We start from the raw sequence: 27,075 nt of genomic DNA on the forward strand, positions 1-27,075 counted from the left end.
CATCAAAACCAAACAAATAATCTATATCAAACATAAGACATATGTACAGAATGGGCAGTAAAAATCCTTCACAAATGAAAGAAAGCAATAGTTGTATACAATTCCTACTCATGTCTTATCTTCAATATTATGAACTCTACTTAAGCTTTCTTCAAATGTCTGCAAGGCAGCCTTATAATGATCCAACGAGATCGCACCTTCTTCCACAACTTGCAACGCGCTTCTGTATAACCGATTAAACCACTCGACCGTATCTGTACCATCATTATTATTAATCCCCTCATGATCTGGAAAATATAACCGCTTATAATCCCTTTTCCATCTTGATAAAATGTACTTTGAAGGAATCTCTTCAACCCCATTAAAATTAAGCACACATAAAGCATGCCTACATAAATAACCACTGAAATTAAAACAACTGCAAATGCAACGTACATCAGCCGCCCCTCGGTTATACAAAACTTCATAATCCTTAATCTCACGCCGGTTTTCACTTGTTAAAACGCGTTCTTTCACCAAAAATATAATAACTGGCCCGTCAACATGCAACTGTGTGGTACTGAAACACGAATACATCTCTTCAACTTCAGTTTGAAATTTCTTGAAAATTTCCCGTGTGTAAACTTTTGAGAGCTGTAACTCGAACGAACATCTTGTTTTCAGCGCTGGTAATGCGTTTCTTGATTCTATGTCAGCATTTGCTTCTTCTTTGTGTTTTTTATGTAACGCGAGTTCATACTTGTCAAGAAATTCTTTTAACGGAGTGAGTTTGTGAATGTATTTATGAAAGATCGATTGGGGCGTGTCACCAGGAGCCATTCCAGCAAAAGACGCGTCTTTTAAATATACCGGGGCCCACCAGGCCCGATCTTCGTATAAAGACCGAAGCCACTCGTTCTCACCGAGCCCAAACCGTTGGATCATGAAAGCCCATGAACTTTCAAAGTCATACGGTTTTAACGTCTCATAAGCTGCTTTAACCATAACCTTTCTAATTGCATCATAGTTTTTTAAACCTCCTAATTTCTCGGGGACCTTTTTCATTATGTGAGACAAACTAAACCGATGATGGGATTTTGGGAAAACTTCCAAAACTACCCTTTGCAAGATCTTACACCTGTCTGTAATTATGGTCTGTGGAACCCGCCCAGATGTGCTAATCAACCATGATTTCAAAACCCATAAATAAGACTCGGCCGTTTCACCTGAAAGCAAACCGCAACCCAATAACACGGATTGATGATGATGATTCATCCCGGCAAACGTGACAAGCGGGATCTCATATTTGTTTGACAAATATGACGTGTCAAAATAAACCACATCACTAAAGTAACCAACCGCAGCCCGACACCTGGCGTCTAACCAAATCATATTCCTTAAACGCCCCTCATTGTTAACATCCATTAAGTAAAAGAAATTAGGGTTAGTCAATTGCATACGGTAGAGGTAATTATAAATAGCTTGTGCATCACCTTTCTTCAAACTCAACCGATCAGGATGATGATGAACCGACAAAGAACCTAACTCCCGACCGCTTGAATGTAAATTACCATTATTACCCCTCGAATCAATCACAAGTGCTTTATATAGCTTTAAAGTTCGCCCTTCTGCATCAGAATCTGACTGCACCGTCTTCTTGATGGATTTGTGAACCTTCACACCGAGTAAATGGTTATGCTCAAGCGTAACCTCTAAAATCCTCCATCTCCTAGAATCCACTAACCTCATCCTCACCATTGCAGGACAACCGGTCCGTGTTTCTTTCCTTAACCGATTCACATCTTTTATTCTCTTAAAACCTTGACTGCTACAACATAAAACCGCACCATATTTCTCTCTGCTGTTTCTTTTAAACCACGAGTTCTTCACACGCACTCGAAAACCAGATTCCCGAGCATAACAATTATAATAATTGTAAGCATCATCATACGACTCGAACTCCATTCCTACAGCAGGTGCCACGAAATCTTTTCTGCTTTCGGAGTTTTCCGGCAGACTATTACCGCCATCTTCATCATTAATCAAATGCTTGCTGTTAGGAGATACTTCTTCCATCTAAATGCAAATCACACAATTACCAGACAAGTCTTAACTTTTAAACCCTAATCTACATTACAAAAAATAATAATAAAAACATTTTTCAGTGCACTTTCTCACAAATGGGTGCCTTATTTAGCAACAAATACAAGCAAAGGTTGCAAATTTTGAGAAAATAACAAGAAAAGAAAACTGAATACAAGGGATATGTAATTCACCGAAAAATAGAAGCTTTATAGTTGTACAGCAATATACCACCTGGGTTAAGTTTGATTGATTCATCAATGGTCGCAAAACTGGAAAATCAAGGATGGCGAAGCGTTATTATATTGATTGAAACTGAAATTGAAATTGGGGGGTTTCTTGACAAATTGGAGCCCTAGACACCGTGGACATGTGTATCCCCACCCGACAGGTAGACCCGAAGTCAGTGGGTTTGCACGATATTCCAACGGGTTTGAGTTGGTTTTGTGACAGGATTTTGTAATCGGGTATGGGGCTGGAATGCCTAAATTTATCTTAAACTTGATCCATTATCACCCCTGTGAAAAAATAGTAAACAAATCCACATTAAATTGTCAATTTTTGTTATATGTATAATAGCACTTTAGGCGTTTAGGAGCTATTTGGCCATCTATGTGAAGGTGGCGGCAAACGATATGTTCCAATTTCCTTATTTATTTTTACACCATTAAGTCTTTCTCTTATCTCTCAAATACTCTTTGCAACATTAGAAACATGTCTAACCCCCCTAAAGAAAAGAAAAAAAAAATAGTTTGAGCAATCAAAAAAACAAAAATTGTAGACTATGTTCGCGCAATCAAAATCTTACACAAATATACTCTTTCTATAAAACCCTTGTTAATTATGTACATAACAAACATAGTTAAGTGCATATTGTTTGGTTATGGTATTGGAAAACTGTCCCACGATTTTAACCACGCCATAATTTCCATATTAAAATAAGTACCATAACTCATTCTTTTAATTCTATAGTGTTCTTAAAATAAGCACTCTGTGTTAATTGCTCATGAGTAACCTCAAAAGCATCTAAGTTTACATATATACCTGTGAAGAAACACTAAGTGACCCCGGCAGATTACGGATAATCTTAGGGTCAAGTAGATGTTTCCCACGAGGGTTAGGTCCGGCAAAGATGGTTAATTCTTCTGATGACCTGCAAAACAGACACCGTGAGCTCGTCACTGAGAAGGGGGGGTACCTCCTTGTGACCACCCTCCGGCGTGAGAATCAGACTAAATTGCTCTGAATATAAGTGTATATTAAGAGAAATAGCTAGAGCAGATATCAGATAATATATGAAGATATAAGATGATAATACCGTTCCAAGGTGTTGGAGTATTTATAGCCGAAGGTAGGTTTCCAAGCAGGTACAGCCGGCTGTATAATATTCCTGTTCTACCAACTGTAGGCTACGCACGTGCCATGCTAGTGGTTGGTGGGTAGGCAGCGGCTGATAGTGACATGGCCGGCTGTGTACTATTCCTTTTCCACCAACTGCAGGCTATGTACGTGCCACGACAAGGATTGGTGAGTAGGCAGCGGCTGATAGTGACATTAAGCACTAGAGCGTGCTGCTCGTCGTACTGTTGTCAGTGAGCTGTCACCATGTGATTGGTTCAAGGGCTGCTTTGGTCAGATCTTGTCTATTTTGTCCATACCTTGGCAGGTATAGTACAAAAGATCCTCCAGAAGCGTACGGACTGGCTCATTTGGGCGGGAGTATTCCCGGCTTTGGGCGAGAGTATTCCCGGCTTGCTCATTCCTTCTTCAGGTGACATTACTGAATTATTTGAGAGTTAGTGCCTTGTGCGTGTAGCCTTGCTATTAGTGTGGGTAGCCTTCCCTGATGGCTAGTATCCGCAGCTGCGGGAACAGGCGGGGTACGTCACCATTGGGAGGCTTTTCCTGCGGGAACAGCTGGCGTATGCGCGTAAGGTCTTCATCTCTCTGAGCGTGGTGGGTCATGCGGAACCAGTTGGTCTTTGCGCAGATGTCCCTCTTCAAGGTGAGTCTTGCGGGTCCAACTGAGCTCTGCTGGGACCTACCTCTTCAAGTCCCCCCAGTCCAATGTTCTTCTCATGAATTGTTAATAAGTGAGGTGAACTTTTGGACTTAAGCAAGGGGTTTTGAAAAGGGGTTTAGTTTTAAGGTTGTCCGTGGGGATTCTTCCCGCGGTTTCCCTAATGTCACGTGCAGAAATTCCCGACTTTTCTGCTTGATCTTTGGGTATGATGCGGGTAGGTGTGTAACCTCCTCGCAAGTCAGGAGCGTTGAGTTTCACTTGTGTAGATTCTCCACGAGGTTTTGGTAGTTTTAGACATAGTGATCAATTATGTTAAACAGCCAATTCCATCCTGGAGCTTCAAACAATCTAGTTCTCAACGTTCCCGCTATGCGGGGATGTTATTTCCCTTTCCACAAGCATGGCCCAGAAGATCCTTCTTGGTTTTAATTCTCTGCGAGTGCTAAGTATGTGAAGGGTTTCGCCTTGACACTGTACCCGCACTCGTCTTATAGTTACTAGACTCCCAAGGTATTCTTGGCTTCAATTCCCTGCGGGTGCTAAGTATGTGAAGGGTTTTGCCTTGACACTGTACCCGCACCCGTCTTATAGTTACTTGGCTACCAAGGTAAGGGGGTGTATTCCCTCTTATTTTGAATCTTTGTTTCACGCATATTTCTGTTTCTTGCAGGTGCTAAGTATGTGAAGGGTTTCGCCTTGACACTGTACCCGCACTTGTCTTACGGTTTCTTGGTTACCAAGGTATTCTTGGCTTCAATTCCCTGCAGGTGCTAGGTATGTGAAGGGTTTCGCCTTGACACTGTACCCGCACTTGTCTTACGGTTTCTTGGTTACCAAGGTAAGGGGGTATATTCCCTCTTATTTTTGAATCTTTTTGAATCTTTTTGAAATTCGAAGAGTTGGTGAAAGGATAAGGACAGTCCAAACTGTTGAAGGGACGTTAGCGTCGTCCGACGGTTTCTTCTGACAGTTGCAGGAAGTTATGGCGACGTGACAGTATATGGTCATTCCAGACGCTTTTTCAGGCGCGTGGGTGCGAGTTTTCGGGCGCGTGGGCGCGAAGGTTACGGCACGCGTCCTGTCGACAGCTGTTGCCAGCTTGCTCTTTCCACGTGTCATAGTTTCATTGTACCTGCGCTTTTCCTTCTCCCCCGCATTAAATTCATCGCATTCATTGCGATGAGTATATAAAGGGGGAGAGGGTGCAATCTTAATCCACATCTTCACTTCACTCTTCTTCTTCTAAACGATTTCTGGCGAATACTCTAACTTTTCCGTCGAGCATTCTCCTGAAATCATTCTTCTTTACATCCAAAACATGTCTTCCATTCATGATCCTGAGGCTACTGCCGAGGAGTCTGATGTATACCCTGAGAACCCTACGTCCACGTCTGACAAGGACGATAAGAGTACTGCTGGTGAGTGCCAGTGTGCTCTTTCCGTCGACCTATATCAGTACATCGTCAAGAAGTTCATGCTCGAGCCTTTCGAGCCTGAGTTTCCTGAGCCTCACCAGACGGTGTACGATGCCCCCAAGGGCAAGATAGGGGTGTATGTTGCATTCTTCATCTATGGGAATCTCAGGTTCCCATTGACGAAGTTTGTGTACCGTGTTTTGGAGAAACACGGTGTACACTTAACGGAGGTGCACCCGATGGCGATCGCAAAGGTTCGCCACTTTGAATGGGTGTGCCACATTCTGGGCGTTGAGCCCCGCGTCGACCGCATGATGACCTTCTATTCTTGGAGGTGCATCCAGGGCTGGTACACCTTGATCACTCGGATCAAGGGTTTGAAGATCTGTGCTACCGAGCGCAGTCTTCGGTCTTGGAAGCAGGAGTTCTTCTATATCTCTGCCTGTGTCGTCCCTATTGCGATGACATTCAAGAACGGGAGGGCACTCCCCAACCTTCACGCCTCCAACTACCAGGAGGCGGAATGGTTTACCAAGATCTCCCGGATCCAGACTCCGGTTTACCGCTTTGCGGAGTCTGGGATGGTGATGTTTGGGATGAGCCGGGTATGGAAGGATGCCGGTTCTGGGACGCCGCAAGTACCTATCATCCTCGAATACGGTTTGAATTCTATTCCCTACGGTATGCTCCGTCTTTTTTGCTGATTTAGGGTTTTTCTTCTAACTGTTTCTCTTTTATTTTCAGAGGGAAACAACTTGCAATCTCTTCTGCAACCGCGTGAGAGCGGTGGTCCCGCTCGGCTGGGTACTCGTGCTCTTGATGAGAACGAGTTGCCCATTCTGGAGCAAACGGCGGATCGGTTTGTGGAGGTCTACCCGCCAGGCCATGAAATTCTGAGCGCCACGCGGCCAGGTAAGGGTTTCTTCAACCCCCGCCCTCTTCATGCTCAAACCTCTGCTGGAGTTTCCCTAATTTTATCATCTTCTAATGAGGGATCCGCAGATGGGCCTTTCTTCGTGAGGAAGAAAAAAGCTGCCGGCGTGAAGGGCAAGGCGAAGGTCGCCTCCACCGCCAATCAGGGAAATCGGTCCGACTCGGAGACCGAAAGCGAGGAGGCAGTGGGGAACCCTGGTGATGGTGAGACCACTGTTCCGGAGGTTGAGACAGCTGTCACCTCCGGGCAGCCCAGTACGACGACGGTGACCAGCGTGAAGAGGCCGGCTCCATCGGGTTCGTCCCCGCCTGTCAGAACCTTCAAGCTCAAGAAAACTCGTAAGTATAAATTAATCTTACCCGCAATTCTTTCCGCCATTGTTTTTAATATTTTGTCTTCGTGCAGGCGTGGATGCAACCGCATTCCAGAGTGGAGCGGGAAGGAGCATCTCTGGACCCATGACGGTAGGTTTGGTCAACCTACCCAAGGCGATGACTCAGGCGGCTGCGTCTGTTTGCAGTGTTGGTTCAGTTGCTCATCCCGTTGAGGCAACTGTTCCAATTGTGACGTCATCTCCGCCGGCTGTCAGTGCCATCTTTACTGCATCCTTCACTGAGCCGGTGGTGATTTTTTCTGCGGGCTCCTCCGCAGCGGCGGCCTAGGTTGTGAGTTCACCTCTAGTGAGTTCACCTCCGATGGTCTCTACCGCGGCGGCTTTAACCGTGCCTCCGGCACCGCCGACTACCTCGTCCCCGGCCGGTTCATCAGGTATGTTCAGGGTTGAGGCTTCTAGCCAATCTCTGCCTCCTTCTCATCTGCCTGACCTCTTGAATGGATATCCCTTAGGTTCGGGTGATGGGTTTGGCGGCTACCGGCCTGTTGTCGACCCTACAGGTGCGTAGGGTTATTTTGGCCTATTATCTTTTTTTTATATCATTTTTTCCTAACCGCCTTTTTGTTTTTGCAATTTCGGATTCCAATGAGGTGTATGTTCCACGGTGGAACATCCGCCGGGGAACAACCCTTCGAACGGCTGTGGACTGCGTCGAGTGGGCACGTCACGCAGCCCCAAGTGGTGCGTTGGGGGAAGCCATGTCTAGCTACCAGGAGGGTAGGCTGACGAATGAGCTTCGGATTCTCCTTGCCCGGATGCAGCCGCGCGTCGAGTTGCTTTGTCGTGAAAACGACAAGTTAAAGGCGGCGCGTAGCCAGGAAGTGGCTCAGGCGCGGGCTATCCGGGGAGGAGAACAGGAGACTTGCCGCCATTGCTGCAGAGAAGGAAAAGGCCTTCAAGGCCCTCGAGGTTGAAGTTCAGGCCCGACTCGAGGGCCGTTCCAAGGCTACCCAAGCTGTTAACGAACAGCTTAGGTTGGCTAAGGAAACTGCGCGGAACGCGACCGAGAGGGCCACCAAAGCTGAAGCCATTGTTGAGCCTCTGCGCGCTGAGAATGAGGAGCTTAAAGCCAAACTAGAGAGGCTTCAGCAGGCTCATGATGCTTTGGCTTTGGAAGATGCCAAAAAACTCCAAGAGCTCCTGGACCAGAAAGGTATGCTTGACCGCACTGAGCGTAAGCTGAGGGGCGTTGAAGAGGCTGCTGCTAAGGAAGTGTTGCTTGCCAACCTTAGCAAAAATGAAGCCGAACGCGCCCGTGACCAAGCTCAAGATGCCCTCCAGGAAGCTCTGATCACCAAGGAATGGCTTCTACGAGAAGCGTTATCGCAGGTATGCGTAGCTTCATAATATCTTTACGCTTTTCTTTATACTTAGAAAAGTTGGTACATATATTTTTTTTTTGTAGGTTGTGCATCGGATCTTCACGAACACATCTTATGACGATGCCATGAGCGCAACCCTCAACGCTTCCCATGAGGATGGGGAAAAGGCTGGTTTCTTGCTTGGTCTGGGGTTTGTTGAGAAGGGCATCCCGCCTTCCAACTTCCCTCTTTATGACGTGGACACTGAAGCTGCTTACGACCAAGCAGTGAACCAGTATGCTGCCTTCCTGCATCCGGTGGTGGAGAAGGTGAACGAAATTGCTGCTGCTGATGATGGGCTAACTATCCTCAAGGCTTTCCTTGAACCGCCACAGCCAACTGATGGTGCGGGTTCAAGTGGGTTTGGGGGGAGTGGTCCTGAAGTTTGAACCTTGAGATCCCTTCCCACCGTTAGGATAGATTTACATTACTGTAGGCGGGTAGATACCTGGCCATTCTTGTAATGTTTGAATTTTTTATGAAATATAAATGTTTGTGCGGGTAGGACCGTCACTTTCACTTAATGACTTGCGTTATAAACGTTATATGACTTGCTCATGCATATTATAGTTTAATTTGGCACTTGTTTTGCCTCATAAACAATATATGATTCGCTCATGCATACTTTAGTTTAACTTAGCAATTTTCCAAGTGTTTTGAATAAGTTAACCTTTCGACACGCGGTTGTCAATAGGTTAATGCTCAGTTTCCTCTATCATGATTGTGCGGGTAGGACCGTCACTTTCATTTAGTGGGATGACCAAACTTCACCTATAACTGACCTGCGTGAAGGTTTTCCTCATCTTAGAAATTTTTGCCGTTTTTTGTGTTTATGCGGGTTTTGCCGCCGTCCACACGCAACGACTTACTTCCCCACTTATTTATGCGGTGAATACCGGCATATCAGTGTTTTGAATAAATTAACCTTTCGACGCGTGGTTGTCAATAGGTTAGTGTTCAGTTTCCTCTATCATGATTGTGCGGGTAGGGCCGTCACTTTCATTTAGTGGGATGACCAAACTTCACTTATAACTGACCTGCGTGAAGGTTTTCCTCATCTTTGAAATTTTTGCCGTTTTTTGTGTTTATGCGGGTTTTGCCGCCGTCCACACGCAACGACTTACTTCTTTCCACATTTATGCGGTGAATACCGGCATATCAGTCTGGAAAGTTCATAAGTATAAATGTAAGACCATCAGCGTCAATGTGATTTGGAGAATCATTTCCATTAGAAGTGGCTCTAGGCCTTTTCTTTACAAGTTTGGAATTGATCTACATGCAGCCTGTGTAATTGAGCTCCCTTCCATGTTCTTGTGATGGGGGTGTCATCGAGCCTTTCGAGCCGATATGCACTTGGTTCGGAATCTCGTTGTTTACGCAGTATGTAGTCACCAACATTGAAGCTGCAGTTTCATCCGTGTTTTCCCCAACTGGGGTTCTACACGCATTAGCCTTCTTAGCGTCCATTACGCCACGAGGTGAGTGAGTTTCCCATTTCTGACGAATGCTTCGACAACGTCCCTCAAGGCTACGCATTCCTCCGTGGTGTGGCCTTTTGTCCTGTGGAAGTCACAGGATTTGCTTTGATCAGCGTTTGGACGCTGTCGGATTATTGGAGCCTCTGGCCATGGGAGCTTCTCGGTGGCAAATATCTCGGTGACGCTTTTGGTGAGTGGCGTCCATCTGGAGTTCCGGTTCGACGACTGCATGTTATCCTTTCCGCCTAACCGAAGGTGCGAGCCGGATGAGGTGCCAAAGTTTACCTTTGACTCCCAAATACCAAGCTTCCTCTTTTTGTTTTGTCGGGCGGTAAGGACGTTGTTTTCTCTTGTTTTCTGAGTGTAGAGGTTTGTGCTCTGGGGAAGGTCTCTTCCCAGTTGCTTTTCCGTTTCCGCGAAGCGTTTAGCTGCTGTCATGATGGCATCCCATGTGGATGGCATGCCGTCTTTACCCGTCAACGTGCGGATAAGCTCTGGGTATTCGGCGCTCTGGATGAAAGCGGCGCGAACAAGATCTTCGCTTATGGTGCCCAGACTCAGCTTTTTCGAGTTGAAGCGAGTGATGAAGTTTAGTAAAGATTCATCCTCTTCTCTAACGCAGTTGAGGATCGTCCACTGCTCTTCAGTACATTTCCTCTGTTGGCTGAAGTGCTGACTGAACTTGTGTTGGAAGTCCGCCCAATCATAGATGTGGTGGACCGGTAATCGATCAAACCACGCTCTAGCCGCTCCAACCAGCGTCATCTGGAACATATAACACCACGTGGGTTCCATCCAGTTGCTGACGGTTGCCCCCGCTATGAATCTGTTTAAGTGATCGTCTGGGTCGGATATACCATCATAAGTGCCGATGTTGGGCATCTGCTTGGCACTCTTCGGGGCGATTGCTTCCGCAATGTCCCTTGCAAACTTGGACGTTCCCGCATTTGCAACAGTTGGTCTAAAGGTTTTGGAGAAGTCACGTGGGTTTCCCCCCGCGTTCCTTTGTTTGAAGGTTTCTCCAAAATTCCTTCTCGGTTGGAAATCCGTTTCCTTACGCTTCCCTTTCGCCCTATGGCGAGGGTTTGCGTCACTGTCGGATTCCTCCCAATCATCGTCCCAGTACTCGCACTCGTTGCTCATGTTGAGCTGTTGTCGAGTGCTTCCGAATTCATCAGCCTGTTGGAGTGAACATAAGCGTTCATCCAACTCAGCTTGGAATTCCTTCTGACGTGCTTCCGCCCACGCTTTAACTTGATCAAGTGTTTGGTGGGGGAGCTTCGTCTGTTGTCTTTCCACCTGGGTATCCATGAATCACAGGGGAGGATTGTTTACTGCACTTGCCCCGGCTTGGGTAACTGGGGTAGTGTTCGTAAAATTTGTGTACTCGCCGGTGTTCCCCCGAGTAGCTGGGGTTGTGGTTACGGGGGTTTCTTGGTCACTCGTTGGCCTTGGCAACGGAGTAACCTTAACCATCTTTCCAGAAGTTTTGAAAAAACTGAAAAAGAATTAGTTCTAGCTTTTATGCACGGATGGCGCCAATGAAGAAACACTAAGTGACCCCGGCAGATTACGGATAATCTTAGGGTCAAGTAGATGTTTCCCACGAGGGTTAGGTCCGGCAAAGATGGTTAATTCTTCTGATGACCTGCAAAACAGACACCGTGAGCTCGTCACTGAGAAGGGGGGGTACCTCCTTGTGACCACCCTCCGGCGTGAGAATCAGACTAGATTGCTCTGAATATAAGTGTATATTAAGAGAAATAGCTAGAGCAGATATCAGATAATATATGAAGATATAAGATGATAATACCGTTCCAAGGTGTTGGAGTATTTATAGCCGAAGGTAGGTTTCCAAGCAGGTACAGCCGGCTGTATAATATTCCTGTTCTACCAACTGTGGGCTACGCACGTGCCATGCTAGTGGTTGGTGGGTAGGCAGCGGCTGATAGTGACATGGCCGGCTGTGTACTATTCATTTTCCACCAACTGCAGGCTATGTACGTGCCACGACAAGGATTGGTGAGTAGGCAGCGGCTGATAGTGACATTAAGCACTAGAGCGTGCTGCTCGTCGTACTGTTGTCAGTGAGCTGTCACCCTGTGATTGGTTCAAGGGCTGCTTTGGTCAGATCTTGTCTATTTTGTCCATACCTTGGCAGGTATAGTACAAAAGATCCTCCAGAAGCGTACGGACTGGCTCATTTGGGCGGGAGTATTCCCGGCTTTGGGCGGGAGTATTCCCGGCTTGCTCATTCCTTCTTCAGGTGACATTACTGAATTATTTGAGTTAGTGCCTTGTGCGTGTAGCCTTGCTATTAGTGCGGGTAGCCTTCCCTGATGGCTAGTATCCGCAGCTGCGGGAACAGGCGGGGTACGTCACCATTGGGAGGCTTTTCCTGCGGGAACAGCTGGCGTATGCGCGTAAGGTCTTCATCTCTCTGAGCGTGGTGGGTCCTGCGGAACCAGTTGGTCTTTACGCAGACGTCCCTCTTCAAGGTGAGTCTTGCGGGTTCAACTGAGCTCTGCTGAGACCTACCTCTTCAACCTGAAATGCTAGTCCTAACAACATACCTCTTCATTAGTTCTTCACCTGAAAGCTTGACTTTATTAACTTTTTTTCATTGTGTAAGCACTATCCGAAAAATGTCATTCCAATTGATGTCCTTTTCTATTAGGTTGAGAGTTTGAGTTCATGGTAAACAATGGTGTATATTTAAGACTTAGGAGTATAATCAGAGGGTATGTATCATAATAGTTTTATAATCATTAACAATTGTAATGGAAAAAGATATTTAATATATTAAAAAAAATTTATAAATAATAAGCTCATTTAATCTCGCGAGCTAGCTCAAGTTCGCCAAGTGAAGTTTTCGAGCTCGTAGTCATTTATTAAACAAATTTATACTTAGGCTCAAACTCGGGTTTGAGCTCGTTTAATTTTAGATCAATTTTTGCACTTAGCGAGTTGGTCTTGAGTAGCTTATGGGTAGCTTGAGTCGTTTGCACCCTTACGTAGATGGTGATGGTTTATAAGGAAGATGGAGTTGTATTCGAGATAAGACCTTTTTATAGTATTGTAAACTATATCAAGTGTCACTACAATACCGGTATAGTGACGAATTAAACTGATATCGATCGAACATTATATATATTGGTGTTAATATTTTTCTTATGAAAATGGTCCCATTTTTATCATGGGTTTTAGCCCCCTACAAGGATCGAGATGGTCTTGGCATCGGTATTTTGTTTTTACGGGTTAGAACGATGTAAAACATGTGTCGACATCCTTTATAAAATAGGTATTGGTGTCGGTATTCATCTTTATGATTTTTGATGGTTTTTATGATTTTCAATCGTTGCAAAATTCTGACGCAACGTATGGATACGTTTACTAATTATACAATAAAAGGGAATATCATATTTTAAAACCGTTTATTATTTTTTTATTGCGTGAGATGGTTTTTCTAGTATTGTTTGGGAGACATGGAATGGGTGTAGCATCAAAACGATTCTCCCTGTAGGTTATATGTAAGGCAGATGGGCAATTATGTCAAAAACTCGTATGGGTATATCTAGGCACGCATCTCGAGACATACATATAATCTCCGGTGGGTTATATTTGACTTTCTTTTTTGGTAAAAAAAAAAAACTTTTTTCTTTTTAAAAAAATGTTTAAAATCTATTAAATCTTATTATAGGAAATCTTCACTTGTGATCTAGTAGTAAGGCTATGCGTAGTGGAGGGGCTACAAAACGGGATGTTTTGCGTTGTGTGGCGCCAAGTCAGTAAAGGGTAAGAATTTTTTTTTGAGATGTAATGGTGTAGGGGCTACAAATGGTAATATAATATATATTATATATATATATGTATATATATAACACACACATACTAATATAATAATAATATTCATTTCTTCCTTTCCGGCGACAAAAACATCCCGCCCCCGCCCCTTTTCGCCCCAATAGCGTCGGGGGGGGGGGGGGGTGTTCCTCCAAAATTTCGACCAAATTCGCCTGTTTTGTCGCCCCATTATGTATGGCCTAAGAGACTTTCGTCACACCGTGTATTACGCTAGAGAGTTCTATTCATGTGGTGGCACAATGACGGCGGTATGGTTTCGCGGGGGAACGCCCAAACCCAACTCCGAAGCCAACATGGGCCCAGTTAGTATAACATAATCCGGTTAAAGTGGGGGCAATGAAGCTCTCTAAATTTGGAGAGTGCAGTGGAGCCGTTCCTCTTACAGTCGCTCGCGACTGGGACATTGCCTCAGTTCGGCGTGAATGCCAGGAACACACTACACTGAAAACACTCGCATGCCAGTAAATCTGTCTCATGGGGATATGGTATTGACAGATCCAAACCATCTTCCGGCCAATGAACACCGTCACCAACGACGGTGTTAGAGTGGACATTATAGGAACATTCAAAAAGTGTGGACAATTCCTCACTTGCTCAAATAAAATGGACAATATGTGGATTTTCTTTATTATATACTATACATAACTTTTGTATTTTTTAATGAGGGTTGTGATTTGTGAAGGTTTGATGTTATGAAAAAAATATAAATTTTTTATAAAGGTTTGGAATATAAGGTGACATATCAATGTAAAGGTTTATAAAGTGTAGCGCTAGAGATGTTGATGCAAAGGGTTGTAAAGTGTAGCGCTAGAGATGCTCTTAGATCTTGTTTAAACTTTTAACATTGAACACAAATTTCCTATACCACAGTTGACTAAGCTTGCAGTGTTAAGCAAACATTACTTATGTGTAAATACATAACATGGTTATATACTTGTATATAAACAAGTTAGTTCATACATAGCTAAATGATAAATATTGTAACTGTTACATGTAATAATCTCTATCTATATCCTTCATGTCATGTGTTACCTCTATATTTATTTTCATAATTGTTTATTAGCTCTCTCTGTTATTGATTAATTCTATAATTTTAATACTGATATATTTTTTAAAAAATAATATTAATTATACTAATTATATACATTAATTTTAAAATATCTGTTGTTTAAAAAAACTTTGAAATCTAATTATTTAACCTTTTGCTTTCAATAAAATAGTAATGCAAGTCAAATTCGTCCGCCTTGATAGGGCGGTGCTCTTGCCTATTGAACTACAATCCCAGGGAAATAAGAAGAGATCTAGCATAAATTTTGGATTCTTTTATATTCTCTCGTATAAGGTAAATAGTTGTTATGCTATGTTTCTGAGTTTCATTCAAGACAAGAAAGAAATTGAAATGAAAGGAAAATAAGCGATCTGCTCACGAGTTTTCATTTTAAAAAATGAAATGAAATGAAAAAAGAAAACTTGCGCTCCCGAGTTACATTTAAAAGAAGAATAGAAAGAAAAAGAAAATTGAATAAAGAAAAAATAAAGACAAAAATATAATAAACTTCAAACTTTGGCCCTTTAAACAGTTTAGGAGTTGAATTTGAGTTTTATTCAAACTAGCAAAATTCGATCTATTAAAATGAACAAGCTTTTTTTTTAACGACTAACGGATCATTTAAATGAGCTATTGACTAAATTCATCACATCGGGATAATCTCGTATTTTGATCCAAGAAAAACTTCCATCTAAAGCCAACACCCGTGAACACTTTTCTGAAGGCATGACATTGCAGTGAGATAAAACATGTTTAGTTTACGGATCCAACTAGTAAAAGCCACATACTCATCTAGTTTTTAAGCATCACCATAGTGCATCTGAAACTATATGTTAGAGAACATGAATCGAACTTGGGTTAAATAAACCACCAAATCTCTCTTTACTACTCTATCGCTAGCTCATTAGCGAGAATTCTTACTCCAACACGTGATGAAACTCTACATAACAAATAATTTTTTTTTCGAACGGTGGCTTTCACAGTTAAGCTATCTCACTGCGCGAATACGTCGCGCCCCGCCACCCCACTTAGGCCAACTATGTTGACATGATCGGGATCCGCGCTGGCATCTGAGTTTGACTTGGCGTTCCCGGTAAACCCAGTTGGCTCACCCCGCCCGAAGGCACGACATGTTTTAATGCTCTGGTAAAATCCGATCGAAATCAGGATTCGAACCCGAGACATCCATCATGTTCCTGGCCATTGGGCAAACCCCTGTGGTTCCTACATAACAAATAAATAAACCTTTATTTTTAGAAAGACAATAAATAAATAAAAAAACAAAATAGTAAAAAGTTTCTATCTATAAATTTATCCAAAATTGAAAACCCTACAGTCGTTACCGTTAACACATCCCACTATAAATTGAACACACTCTCTTCGTTCCCATGCTTTACCTTACCCTAGCCGGACTCAGGATATTACTATTACAATGGCGGCGGCTTTACTGTCAGACTTCGCCACGGAGATTATTATTCCGGTATGCGCCGTCATCGGCATCCTGTTCTCGTTAATCCAATGGGCGTTAGTCTCACGAGTGAAGCTCACACCTAACGGACCGTCAAAAAACAACAAAAACGGATTCAAGGATTCCTTGATTGAAGAAGAGGAAGGCGTTAACGAACATAACGTCGTCGTTAAATGCGCCGAGATTCAGAATGCCATCTCCGAAGGTTAGCTAGTTAGTTAGTTAGTTAGTTAGTTAGTTAGATCTGTTGTTGTATCTTTAAGTCTATTTAAGTTATTGTTTTTTTAGGTACTGATTTAATCATTATAAATACTCTAGTAACTAAGTTTAGTTATTGTTTTACTAATAAAGTCGCTGTCACCTTTATATCTATAAAACACTTGGGAGTGCAAACGAGCTCGAGCTTGACTTCAGCTCATTTATTAATTAACTTATATGCATTTTTAATTAATTTTTTATATTTGAGTAAATCTTGCGGGCCAAAGCTCGGCTCTAGCTCGCGAGTATAGTACCTTAAACGGGCCAAAGTTCGGCTCTTGCTCGGTGGAGTGAAATTAATACATAGAAGTCTAAAAGAGTGAAAAAATAAATATATACATGGCTCGAGCTAGGGTCCAATAACTAAACGAGAACTTTATTCAAGGCTCGAGTAAGGCTCCGTTTGTCTCGAGCTTTTTATCGATCCAATCTTGAGTAGCTTGCGAGCGGTGTGGCTCGGCTTGTTTGCACCCCTAGAAACACTATTGTGAACCTTTTTTTTAATAATTGATCAAATTAAATGAGATAGAAAGATAACTATGAAAGGTTATTATTTATATAGTTTTTATTAGTAATTTCTTACACTTTAGGTTAAACTTGAAAAGAATAAGCACTAGATAGTAGTCAAGTTTTATATTTGTTCTATTTAAGTCACTTGATAATTTCAACATTAATAACAGTTTCACAAAATTGAGTGAATTTTGTGGTTTGAAAACTATAATAAGTAAACTTACTGAAACAAAATCATCACGATGCATCTATAAATTTAATTTCTAAGATAATTACCTTTTGGTTATAGAAGGTCATGATTTTTGCTAATTTTGTTTTCTGGTTCATTCTAAAACAACAGGTGCAACATCCTTTTTGTTCACTGAGTATCAATATGTGGGCATTTTCATGGTTGTTTTTGCAATCTTGATATTTCTTTTTCTGGGTTCTGTTGAGGGATTCAACACAAAAAGTCAACAATGCACCTATAATGTTCACAAAAAATGCAAACCCGCACTCGCCACTGCTCTGTTTAGCACAATATCTTTCTTACTCGGGGCCATTACATCCGTCCTATCTGGTTTTCTTGGTATGAAAATCGCCACATATGCAAATGCAAGAACCACACTTGAAGCAAGAAAAAGTGTTGGGAAAGCGTTTATAGTAGCGTTTAGATCGGGTGCTGTAATGGGCTTTCTTCTTGCTGCAAACGGGCTTTTGGTTCTTTATATTACTATTAATCTGTTTAAGTTGTATTATGGAGATGATTGGGAAGGCCTTTTTGAAGCTATAACCGGTTACGGTCTTGGTGGATCTTCAATGGCTCTGTTTGGAAGAGTTGGTGGTGGTATTTATACTAAAGCTGCTGATGTAGGTGCTGACCTCGTTGGCAAGGTTGAAAGGAACATTCCAGAAGATGATCCTAGAAATCCGGCTGTAAGTTACAGTTTTAATTTTTGCCCTTTGGTTGATTATTCTGTTTTTCTTCTTGGGAAAATAATGTCGTTTTCGGTTTGCATATCTGACCCGTTTAAAGTATGGGTTATGTTTGAGTTGACGTTCTTAATTGAACGGGAGTATGGGACCATGTTCAGGTTTTACTGTTTAACCCATTTAACTAGTTTAGTCACACCGATTTAACATTACTATAGAGGGGAGGAGGGGTAGAGGACGACCTAAATTGACTTGGGATGAGAGGATTAGGCATGATTTGTTAGACCTAAACCTCTCCGAGGACATGGTTGAGGATAAGAATTCTTGGAGAAGTAGAATTAAAGTTAAGGATTTTTAGGGAGAAATGAATACCTTAGGGCTTATAGTTAACTTATTTAGGTCACATACCATAATGGTATTTTCCTTACATATAATATTATTATTATTAGTTTTTATATAACTGTTGAACTTTGATTTCCTTTGTTTTGCTTCATACATATGTACTTAGAGCCGAGGGTCTCTCTGGAAGCCACCTCTTTATCCCTTTGGATAATGGTACAGTGTGCCTACATCCCACCCTCCCCAGACCCTACTTATAGCTTTGCTGTCGGTGGGACTTCACTGGGTATGATTGATTGATATGATTGATAGTCACACCGATCCGATTAGCGCATTAAACAACTTGATTATTTCCTACCAACCAATTCAATGCGTTTAAATAAACGGGTCGTGCTTAGGTTACATGATTTTAAGTATAATGCGGGTTAGGGCTGATGTTTTTGACACGTATAAAAATATGAGACATGTACTCGTGTTTGGGTTGAACAGTTTCCCGCAACTTGTCACGATTGCACCTTTAGAAAATTGCTAAGATAGATTACCAAAGATTCCAAAATTTACAATGCGGGGGGGCAACAAAAATGGAACTTTCTCTCATAATGATGGGCTCATGAGAGAATTTCTTGTTGCCTACAATGTAAAATTTAGGACCTTTTGTTAACTTTGTTGGCAATTTTCCCTTATTTTGTTTTAAAGATCATGTTTTTAATAGTTTATGTTTGTTTTCAGGTAATTGCTGACAATGTTGGGGATAATGTTGGCGACATAGCAGGAATGGGATCTGATCTTTTCGGTTCTTATGCTGAGTCATCATGTGCTGCACTTGTGGTTGCTTCTATTTCTTCATTTGGGATTAACCATGAGTTCACAGCAATGTGCTACCCACTGCTTGTGAGCTCAATTGGAATAATTGTTTGCTTGATAACCACACTTTTCGCCACCGACTTTTATGAAATCAAAGCCGTCAAAGATATAGAGCCGTCACTAAAATACCAGCTTATTATTTCTACTTTTCTTATGACCATCGGGATTGCAATTGTTAGTTTTATTGCACTGCCTTCATCTTTCACCATTTTCAACTTTGGTGTACAGAAAGTTGTACATAACTGGTAAGAAAAGTGTGGTTTGTTGAAAGTTTCAATCTTTTTCATACTTGAAGTTAAAAACTTATAAATCTGTTTGCAGGCAACTTTTCTTGTGCGTGTGTGTCGGTCTTTGGGCTGGACTCATCATTGGTTTTGTGACAGAGTATTACACCAGCAATGCATATAGGTATGCACTGTTTGTTATAGCTAATATGCCATTTTTTTGTAAACGAACTGAATGTTAAGCGAACCGTTTGAGTATTCGACTAGAAGTTCGTTTATTTAAAAAATGAACGGACGTGAACACAATTCTCTGTTCATTTAGTTAAACAAACGAACATGAACACATGTCTCGTTCTTTCATTTACGTTCGATTTGTTTATGTTTGTTCGTTTACGTTCATTTTGTTTTCATCTATTTAAATTTGTTCGTTTACTTCGTTAATATATACATTTAAAGATTTTAGGCCCATTTCAGGGTTAGGCTAGTTTTAGTAACTTTTTAGGCCCAACACATTGTTGCTCACATTTACTATTAAGTGGTTTTAACACAGTTATGTTCGTTCATCTATGTTTTATGTCTAGTTGTGTTCATTCGTGAACGGTTCTTTTATACAAGCGGACATAAACAAGCACAAAAACATTCATTTTCTTAACGAATGAACACAAACAAGAAAATCCTGTTCGTTTAATTGTTCATACTCTATTGATTGTTCGCTTAAAGTAAAACGAATGCACACAGACATGCTTCTTTTGTGTTCGTTCTGTTTGTTTACAAGCTTATTTATACAGATTGGTTCTAATTGTGTATTATTGCAGTCCGGTGCAAGATGTTGCCGATTCATGTAGGACTGGAGCTGCAACAAATGTTATTTTCGGGCTTGCTTTGGGATACAAGTCGGTCATTATTCCTATATTTGCAATAGCTATCAGCATTTTTGTGAGCTTTAGCTTTGCAGCCATGTATGGGATTGCAGTTGCGGCTCTTGGAATGCTGAGCACCATTGCCACTGGTCTAGCTATAGATGCGTATGGTCCAATCAGTGACAATGCTGGCGGCATTGCTGAAATGGCAGGTATGAGTCATCGGATCCGTGAGCGAACTGATGCACTTGATGCTGCGGGAAACACCACTGCTGCCATTGGAAAGGTGATCATTTATTTGTTTTTGCTGTGCTGTATACACAGGCCAGCAAGCATTAAAATTTTAAAATCTTGCTAGATGACGAGAATGCGTTAATATTTCAGAAGACGTAAATACCCTTGATGTGGTGTCAACATGTCATAGGGATAAAGTTTTGTTTTTAAAGTAAAATCTACGGCTTTTTATGTAGATTTGTGGCACACCTAAAAACGACTACTGTTTTCTTTGGCTAGGGGCATTTTGTCAATTTTGTCTAGGTCCTTTTTATATTTAATCTTTAAAAAAATTGCTGGATGATGAAAATGCCTTGATTTTTCAGAAAGACGTAAATACCCTTGTGGTGTCAACATGTTACATGTTTAAAAAATTATCTATCAAGTAAAATCTAGGGCCTTTTTATGTAGGTTTGTCGCACACCCAAAAAAATGGCTCCTGTTTTCTTGTGTCAGGGACATATTTGTCATCTTAGGTAATTTTCTTTAAACGACATTGGCACCACTAAATTGCTGTTTTGAAATTTAGACAACCTTAGTGTAACCTTTCTAGTATTTGTGTGAACTTACCATGTATGTATGCTACATTATCGGTTCAGCAGGGCTTTGCTACAGTAACATATATTTAGTTATGCTTTTATTGCATTTACAGGGATTTGCCATTGGTTCAGCAGCACTGGTTTCACTAGCACTGTTTGGTGCATTCGTGAGCCGAGCAGGGATCCAAGTGGTTGATGTTCTTACACCAAAAGTGTTTATTGGTCTAATTGTTGGAGCCATGCTTCCATACTGGTTTTCAGCCATGACCATGAAAAGTGTAGGCAGTGCCGCCTTGAAAATGGTGGAGGAAGTCAGGAGGCAGTTCAACACCATCCCTGGTCTAATGGACGGCACAACCAAACCAGATTACGCCACGTGTGTTAAAATCTCCACTGATGCATCTATTAAGGAGATGATTCCACCTGGCGCTCTTGTCATGCTCACTCCTCTTATTGTTGGCACATTTTTTGGTGTCGAGACCCTTTCGGGTGTTCTTGCTGGCTCTCTAGTTTCCGGTGTGCAGGTATTTTTTTTTAAGTTATTAGGGCGGGGCAAGTAATTAAACTTTCTTTTTTTATTAATTGGCAAAATACAGTTGAAAGACAAAAATGCCCATATGGGGCGCACCCAAGTAATTTAACCGTTTTTCACCATTTGGCTAAAAAACATGTTGAAAGATTAAAATGTCCTTTAACTTTTTCAACCCATGTATTTAGATTATGTTTAAACATTTGTATAAATGAAACCATTACATGCTTTGGTGGCCTAAAATGGAAAAAAGTTGAATACTTTGGGTGGTCTTCGCATATATCATCCTTACTAAAAACCTATTCATTTTAGTGATTCTTTGTTGACTATTTTAAACTTTCTTGTTCATTGGCAGTCTAAAATGGAAAAAAACACTCAAGTCTTTGCATATATTATCCCAACTTATTAAATCCCTATTCGTTTTAATGATTTTTTGTTTGTTTAATTTAAACTTTCTTGTTCCTTTGTGGCCTAAAATCAAAGAAGGTTTAATGCTCTGGGTGGTCTTTGCTTGTATTATTTTAACTTCTTAAAACACTGCTTGTATTATTTTAACTTCTTAAAACACTATTCGTTTTATTGATTTTCTTATTGTTAAATTAAACTTTTATGTTGATTGGTTTATATCAGGTGGCGATTTCTGCATCAAACACAGGTGGTGCATGGGACAATGCCAAGAAGTATATTGAGGTAATGAATAAATAGTAAATCTGTTTTCATATTCCCACTGCTAAAACATTATTGTGAATCTTGAATCTTGATCAGGCTGGTGCTTCAGAGCATGCATTGACCCTTGGACCGAAAGGTTCTGAACCGCATAAGGCTGCTGTCATTGGTGACACTATTGGGGACCCACTGAAGGACACCTCAGGTCCATCTCTCAACATTCTGATCAAGCTCATGTCTGTAGAGTCACTTGTGTTTGCGCCCTTCTTTGCTGCTCATGGCGGTTTGCTTTTCAAGCTTTGAGGGTAAAGACATCTTTTGTAGCAGTGTATGACTGTATGCCTTCTGTTTTAGGGGTAGTCGAGTAGTATTTTTGAAGAGAATGGCGATAAATGTGATGTGACTATGAAAAGAGAGTTTAGTTTCAAAAATGTTGTGTTAGTTTTCTTGATGCTATTTTTTTGTAATAGCAGTTAATTGTCACGGCGTGTTAAACTAGTTGTTAAGGATTTTATGGATTGTTAAGGATTTTGTCTTGTTGTGTTAGTCATAGACTATTATCTATTGTGTTAACTGTTAAGTTAGTCGTGTTACATGTGATGTGTTGTTTGTGTTAAACGTGTTGTGATGTGTGACCAACTGATTAAATATGTGATGTGTCTTGTTTGGTTTAATATTTGTGTTAAACATGTGCTGAAATGTAAAATCACTAAAATGTTAACACTTTTAACACGATCAGTTGAATGCGTTATTTGTATCATAAACTTGTTAGACGCACTGAACTGTTTTTAATTGTGTCAGATCATGTCATGTTAAATTGTCAACTTTCAATTGAATTAGGTTCGGGAAGGCGTAAAGAGTTGCATTACTGGAAAGTATTTGCAAAAAAAAAAAAAAAAAAGATAACATCTTGATTCAGTTTAAATATCGTTTCCTGGAATGTGTGAGGAATTGTATTAATTCTATATTTGTAAAATTATAAAATATATTTAAAACATTTTGATTTATTGGGAAGGAAAGCACCAGAGGGCACAAATCGGGTTTTTCAAGTACCCGGTTCCAGGTACAGAACTGAGTATTGAAAATCGGTTATTGGCAATACCCGGGTTGGGTCTGGGTTATTACCTCTAGAAACCATACCCTATGTATTGGGGTCAGGTCGGTTATAGAACTAGGTATTCTAAAACCGGGTATTTTAATACCCAATTTTCGGGTATTAAAAATACCATATTTTTTGGGTTATTTTGGGTATAATTCGGGTATAGATTAGATTTTTTAAGTGGTTGCACTTTTTAGAGATATTTTCGGGTATTTTTCAGGTAATTTCGGGTATAGATTGGGTATCTGAAAAACTCGTTTTGGGGTATTAGAAAAATTCGGTTATGGTTTTCGGGTATTACAGGGTACAAATCGGGTGCGGTTCGGATACGGATTTTGGCACTGAAATGCATACCCTATCCGTACCATATGGGTAGGGTTGGGTACGGGTTCGGGTATTAAAAACCCAGTTATAAAAAAACTGGTTCTGAGTTTTTTTTTTCGGGTCCAATTCCGGGTTCGGGTCTTTTGTGCACCTCTAGAAAGCGCAATGACTTTTTTACAAGACCCCGTTTTTAAATATTGTTTTAGAGCTTCAAAGAGGTTGAGTCGTCCCTGCTCGGTATCAATTGGGTCTACTGTGAGTGTGCAAATCACCATTAAATTTGGTTACTTGACAGATTGATCCCTCAGCTTCTTAACAAGTCCTTTAAATTACTTAATACATTTTCAAATATAAAAGAAAACATTTTTAAACAGTTTAGAGCAACGTCTATAATAACACACATACAATGATACAAACCTCTCACAAGATGATAGATTACAAGAAAAAAAATGGTTGTCTCCTAGAGGGGTCCGGAACGTCCGTTTATCCAACGTAATTGTTTTATTTTATTTTAACATTCAAATCACATTTTTTTAATTTATTTATTTTGATATTCAGCATGATATAGGTCACCAATTTTAGGCCATTTAGTGGCTGAAATTAAAAAAAAATGTGACTTATTTGATAAAACTATATAGTTTACCAATCCAGTTTGCTGACCATTAAACTTAAAATAATAATAATAATAAAATATTAGTAGGCAACTAACATGTTTCATAAATCATCATAGCACATGCTATTAATTAATTAACTACCTTTATCAAAAATTCAAAATCGTACCACATAAGTTATTATTGTTCATTGGGTTCCTACTTCCTAGCTCTTATTTAAGTCTTTTTACAAAAAGAATGATAATAATTATCTATAATATATATAAACGAAAACATAAAAATACTAGGTGTCGCGATGTGATCGCTCCCATTTTTTTTGGAGTCACCAGATTTCCTTGATTTTTAAATGGAGGTTTCTTATGCATTTGACCCGAATTTATGGGTATGGGTCTAATCAAACCCATATATTTATTAAACGGGTTATAACATCTCATTAAATTAAAAACTAATCTTACCAAATATTTGATATAAAAATCCTAAAAAGTAGAGATATAGTAAAAATTAATATATGATTTATTTAAACAAATATATATATTATTTATAATTAAAAAACCAATTTTATAGTAAAAAAAATAAACGGGTCTTGGGTCTCATCAAACTCATATAACTTTTAAACCGGGTATAACATCTCATTTATTTGTGAAACAATTTATCATCAAATCATTTATATATTATTAACTTTCATACAATAAAAAAAATAATAATTCAAAAAATAAATAAATATTAGAAACAAATAATATAAAACAACCCCTGTAAATAAACAAAACATTTAAAAGCTATATGGTTGTTTCTTACATTTACTCAAGCCACCATATTGTTTTATTTGTAAATGAAAACTTGTCATGCATTTTACCCGAATTCACGGTGTGGGTCTCACCATTCCCAGATAACCTTAAACAGGTTATAACATCTCACTATTCTAAAAATAAATTTCACCAAGTATTTGATATGCAAATCCTATAAAATAGAGATATAGTAAATATTAATATTCAATATTTTAAGAAAAATATATTATTTATAGTAAGAAACAATTTTATAGAAAAAAATAAGCGGATCACAGGTCTCACCAAACTCATAGTTTTTAAACGGGCTATAACATGTCAGTTATTTGTGAAACTATTTCATCATCAAACCCTAAGTATATTATTAACTTTTTTTATAATAAATAAAATTAAAATGCAAAAAATATAAATATTAGACACGAAAAAGAAACACAACCCCCGTAATACGGGGGTTAAAAACTAGTTAATATATATAAAGGCAGTGATAGGATCAGCATCAATTTGCCCGTCACTAGAAAGCAACAAATTTGTCATATCATCAACAAAGACAAGTCTAGTTTCATCGATTAGTATCATATTATATCTATCTTCACACTCCAAAATATCAGTAATAATAATCTCTTCAACATGGGTAGTGCATCATATACACTAACTCAATATGATATTGAAGATGTTCAAGAACACTGTAATTATCTATGTAAGTAATTACTCCAATCTTTACACATGTTTTATATTTAGCACCGCCCATATATGTTATAAGTTGTTATTTCAGTTTATGTTTATGTTTGTTTATATTATAAGTTTCCCAGCAAGAAATAGTTTCTTTGTACAAAAGATTTTGCCAACTTGACCGAAATGCGAAAGGATTTATATCGGCGGATGAGTTTCTATCGGTACCCGAGTTTGCAATGAATCCTCTGTCCCAGGTATGATGTTTTTTAGTTTTGTTTTTAGGTAGGGGTGTGCATGCGTCGGTTTTGAGAGGAAACTAAACGAAAAACGGAAATTTTGGTTTTTGAGTTTTTGAAACCCTTTAGTTTTGAATTTTTTGGTTTTGTCATTTTAGTTTGAAATTTTTGGGCCGAAAAGAAAAGGGCCAAAAAATAATGAATTTGGGTATGACTCTTTTTGTTATTTAATAACTAATTGATTATTATACATTTAGGTTAAAATATCTGGATTACATTATTTATTAACTTCTTATAAATGACTTAAAATAAAAAAAAGAGATCTATTTATTCGGTTCGGTTTTTACGAAAACATAAAAACCAAATCTTTAGTTGGTTTTTTTTTTCCGATTGGTATTTTCGGTTTCATGCACACCCTTAGTTTTAGATTTATCGGGATGCCTAGAAGGTGTTGATGAAATGCCTGCTTTTGTTTTATGTTTTATTTTACAGAGATTGCTTAAGATGGTGGATGGTTTGAACTTTAAAGATTTTGTGATATTCTTGTCTGCTTTTAATCCTAAAGCAAGCATGCCTCAAAAGATTGAACGTAAGTTTCACACCTTATGAAATAAATATGTTTTACCTTTAGATATTAATTAATTAACACTTGTGAACACATAATCTCAGTTATTTTCAAAGTGTACGACTCGGATTATAACGGAAAGGTGACATTCAAAGACATAATGGAGGTGTTGCGGGATCTGAGTGGCTCGTACATGTCAGATAAGCAAATAGAGGCATGCTTTTTAAACCGCTTTCTAAATAAGATTATGATTATTATTATGTAACGTGTTTTAATAAGTTTTGCGGAAATTTGCAGGAAGTTTTGATCAAAGTGATGCAGGAAGCTGGTTACAGTAAAGATTCTTCTTTGTTGTTGGATGACTTTGTTAAGGTCTTTTTAATGACAATATATTTTTATTCTCTTACAGAAGAATTAATTGATTTTATTTTTATTTATTATTATTTTTTCAGATTCTTGATCATCCTGGATTGAAGATGGAAGTTGAAGTCCCAGTTGAGTAGACTGAGATTAAAACATTGAAGCTGACAATTTCGACATGTTTTCCGCACTCGTTTAAAACAGTTTCTATGTAAGATTGGGAATGTTTATAATTAATGAAGTGGTGGATTTATATGTAACAGTGCTTTTTGGTTCTGCTGATTGTGTTTAATAATTAAACTTACTAAGAAACTCGATAATAATTTTGCGCAACATTGATATTATAGACTAAATAAGCAAATGAATTGTCATTGAAAGTCAACATTAACAATATGACATGTTTGCT

General features: G+C 39.8%; 3 protein-coding genes across 3 annotated transcripts; 2 read left to right on the forward strand and 1 right to left on the reverse strand.

Moving 5' to 3' along the window:
- Nucleotides 1-16: 16 nt before the first annotated feature.
- Nucleotides 17-2,370, reverse strand: LOC143596816 (protein FAR1-RELATED SEQUENCE 6-like). The gene is made up of 2 exons (XM_077075492.1): nt 2,296-2,370; nt 17-2,055 (listed from the first exon to the last, which is right to left on the reverse strand). The coding sequence occupies exons 1-2, from the start codon at nt 2,317-2,319 to the stop codon at nt 109-111; spliced, it is 1,971 nt and encodes a 656-aa protein (XP_076931607.1). The 5' UTR covers nt 2,320-2,370; the 3' UTR covers nt 17-108.
- A 13,574-nt stretch (nt 2,371-15,944) lies between these two features.
- On the forward strand, nt 15,945-22,488 carry LOC143596817 (pyrophosphate-energized vacuolar membrane proton pump-like). The gene is made up of 8 exons (XM_077075493.1): nt 15,945-16,251; nt 17,155-17,729; nt 18,795-19,174; nt 19,251-19,337; nt 19,969-20,299; nt 20,939-21,349; nt 21,985-22,044; nt 22,120-22,488. The coding sequence occupies exons 1-8, from the start codon at nt 16,011-16,013 to the stop codon at nt 22,321-22,323; spliced, it is 2,289 nt and encodes a 762-aa protein (XP_076931608.1). The 5' UTR covers nt 15,945-16,010; the 3' UTR covers nt 22,324-22,488.
- Nucleotides 22,489-25,412: 2,924 nt separating this feature from the next.
- Nucleotides 25,413-26,946, forward strand: LOC143596812 (uncharacterized). The gene is made up of 6 exons (XM_077075490.1): nt 25,413-25,533; nt 25,638-25,762; nt 26,237-26,333; nt 26,414-26,523; nt 26,607-26,681; nt 26,762-26,946. Exons 1-6 carry the CDS (start codon nt 25,464-25,466, stop codon nt 26,810-26,812), a joined length of 528 nt encoding a protein of 175 aa, XP_076931605.1. The 5' UTR covers nt 25,413-25,463; the 3' UTR covers nt 26,813-26,946.
- The last annotated feature ends 129 nt before the right edge of the window (nt 26,947-27,075 follow it).

Source organism: Bidens hawaiensis, unplaced genomic scaffold, assembly GCF_021521415.1.
Source record: "Bidens hawaiensis isolate Kalapana, Puna unplaced genomic scaffold, B.hawaiensis_p1.1 tig00047024_1, whole genome shotgun sequence".
Classification (NCBI taxonomy): domain Eukaryota; kingdom Viridiplantae; phylum Streptophyta; class Magnoliopsida; order Asterales; family Asteraceae; genus Bidens; species Bidens hawaiensis.

What these genes read in the sequence shown, in the direction of transcription:
- LOC143596816 (XM_077075492.1), bottom strand. Translation starts at nt 2,319, where the DNA reads ATGAATCAATCAAACTTAACCCAG. An exon ending in ATCAATCAAACTTAACCCAG is followed by an intron (nt 2,056 to 2,295) that starts GTGGTATATTGC and finishes ATTTGCATTTAG; the next exon opens with ATGGAAGAAGTATCTCCTAA.
- LOC143596817 (XM_077075493.1), top strand. Translation starts at nt 16,011, where the DNA reads ATGGCGGCGGCTTTACTGTCAGACTTCGCCACGGAGATTATTATTCCG. An exon ending in TCAGAATGCCATCTCCGAAG is followed by an intron (nt 16,252 to 17,154) that starts GTTAGCTAGTTA and finishes CTAAAACAACAG; the next exon opens with GTGCAACATCCTTTTTGTTC. An exon ending in CAGAAAGTTGTACATAACTG is followed by an intron (nt 19,175 to 19,250) that starts GTAAGAAAAGTG and finishes ATCTGTTTGCAG; the next exon opens with GCAACTTTTCTTGTGCGTGT.
- LOC143596812 (XM_077075490.1), top strand. Translation starts at nt 25,464, where the DNA reads ATGGGTAGTGCATCATATACACTAACTCAATATGATATTGAAGATGTT. An exon ending in AGAACACTGTAATTATCTAT is followed by an intron (nt 25,534 to 25,637) that starts GTAAGTAATTAC and finishes TTATATTATAAG; the next exon opens with TTTCCCAGCAAGAAATAGTT. An exon ending in TGTTGGATGACTTTGTTAAG is followed by an intron (nt 26,682 to 26,761) that starts GTCTTTTTAATG and finishes TTATTTTTTCAG; the next exon opens with ATTCTTGATCATCCTGGATT.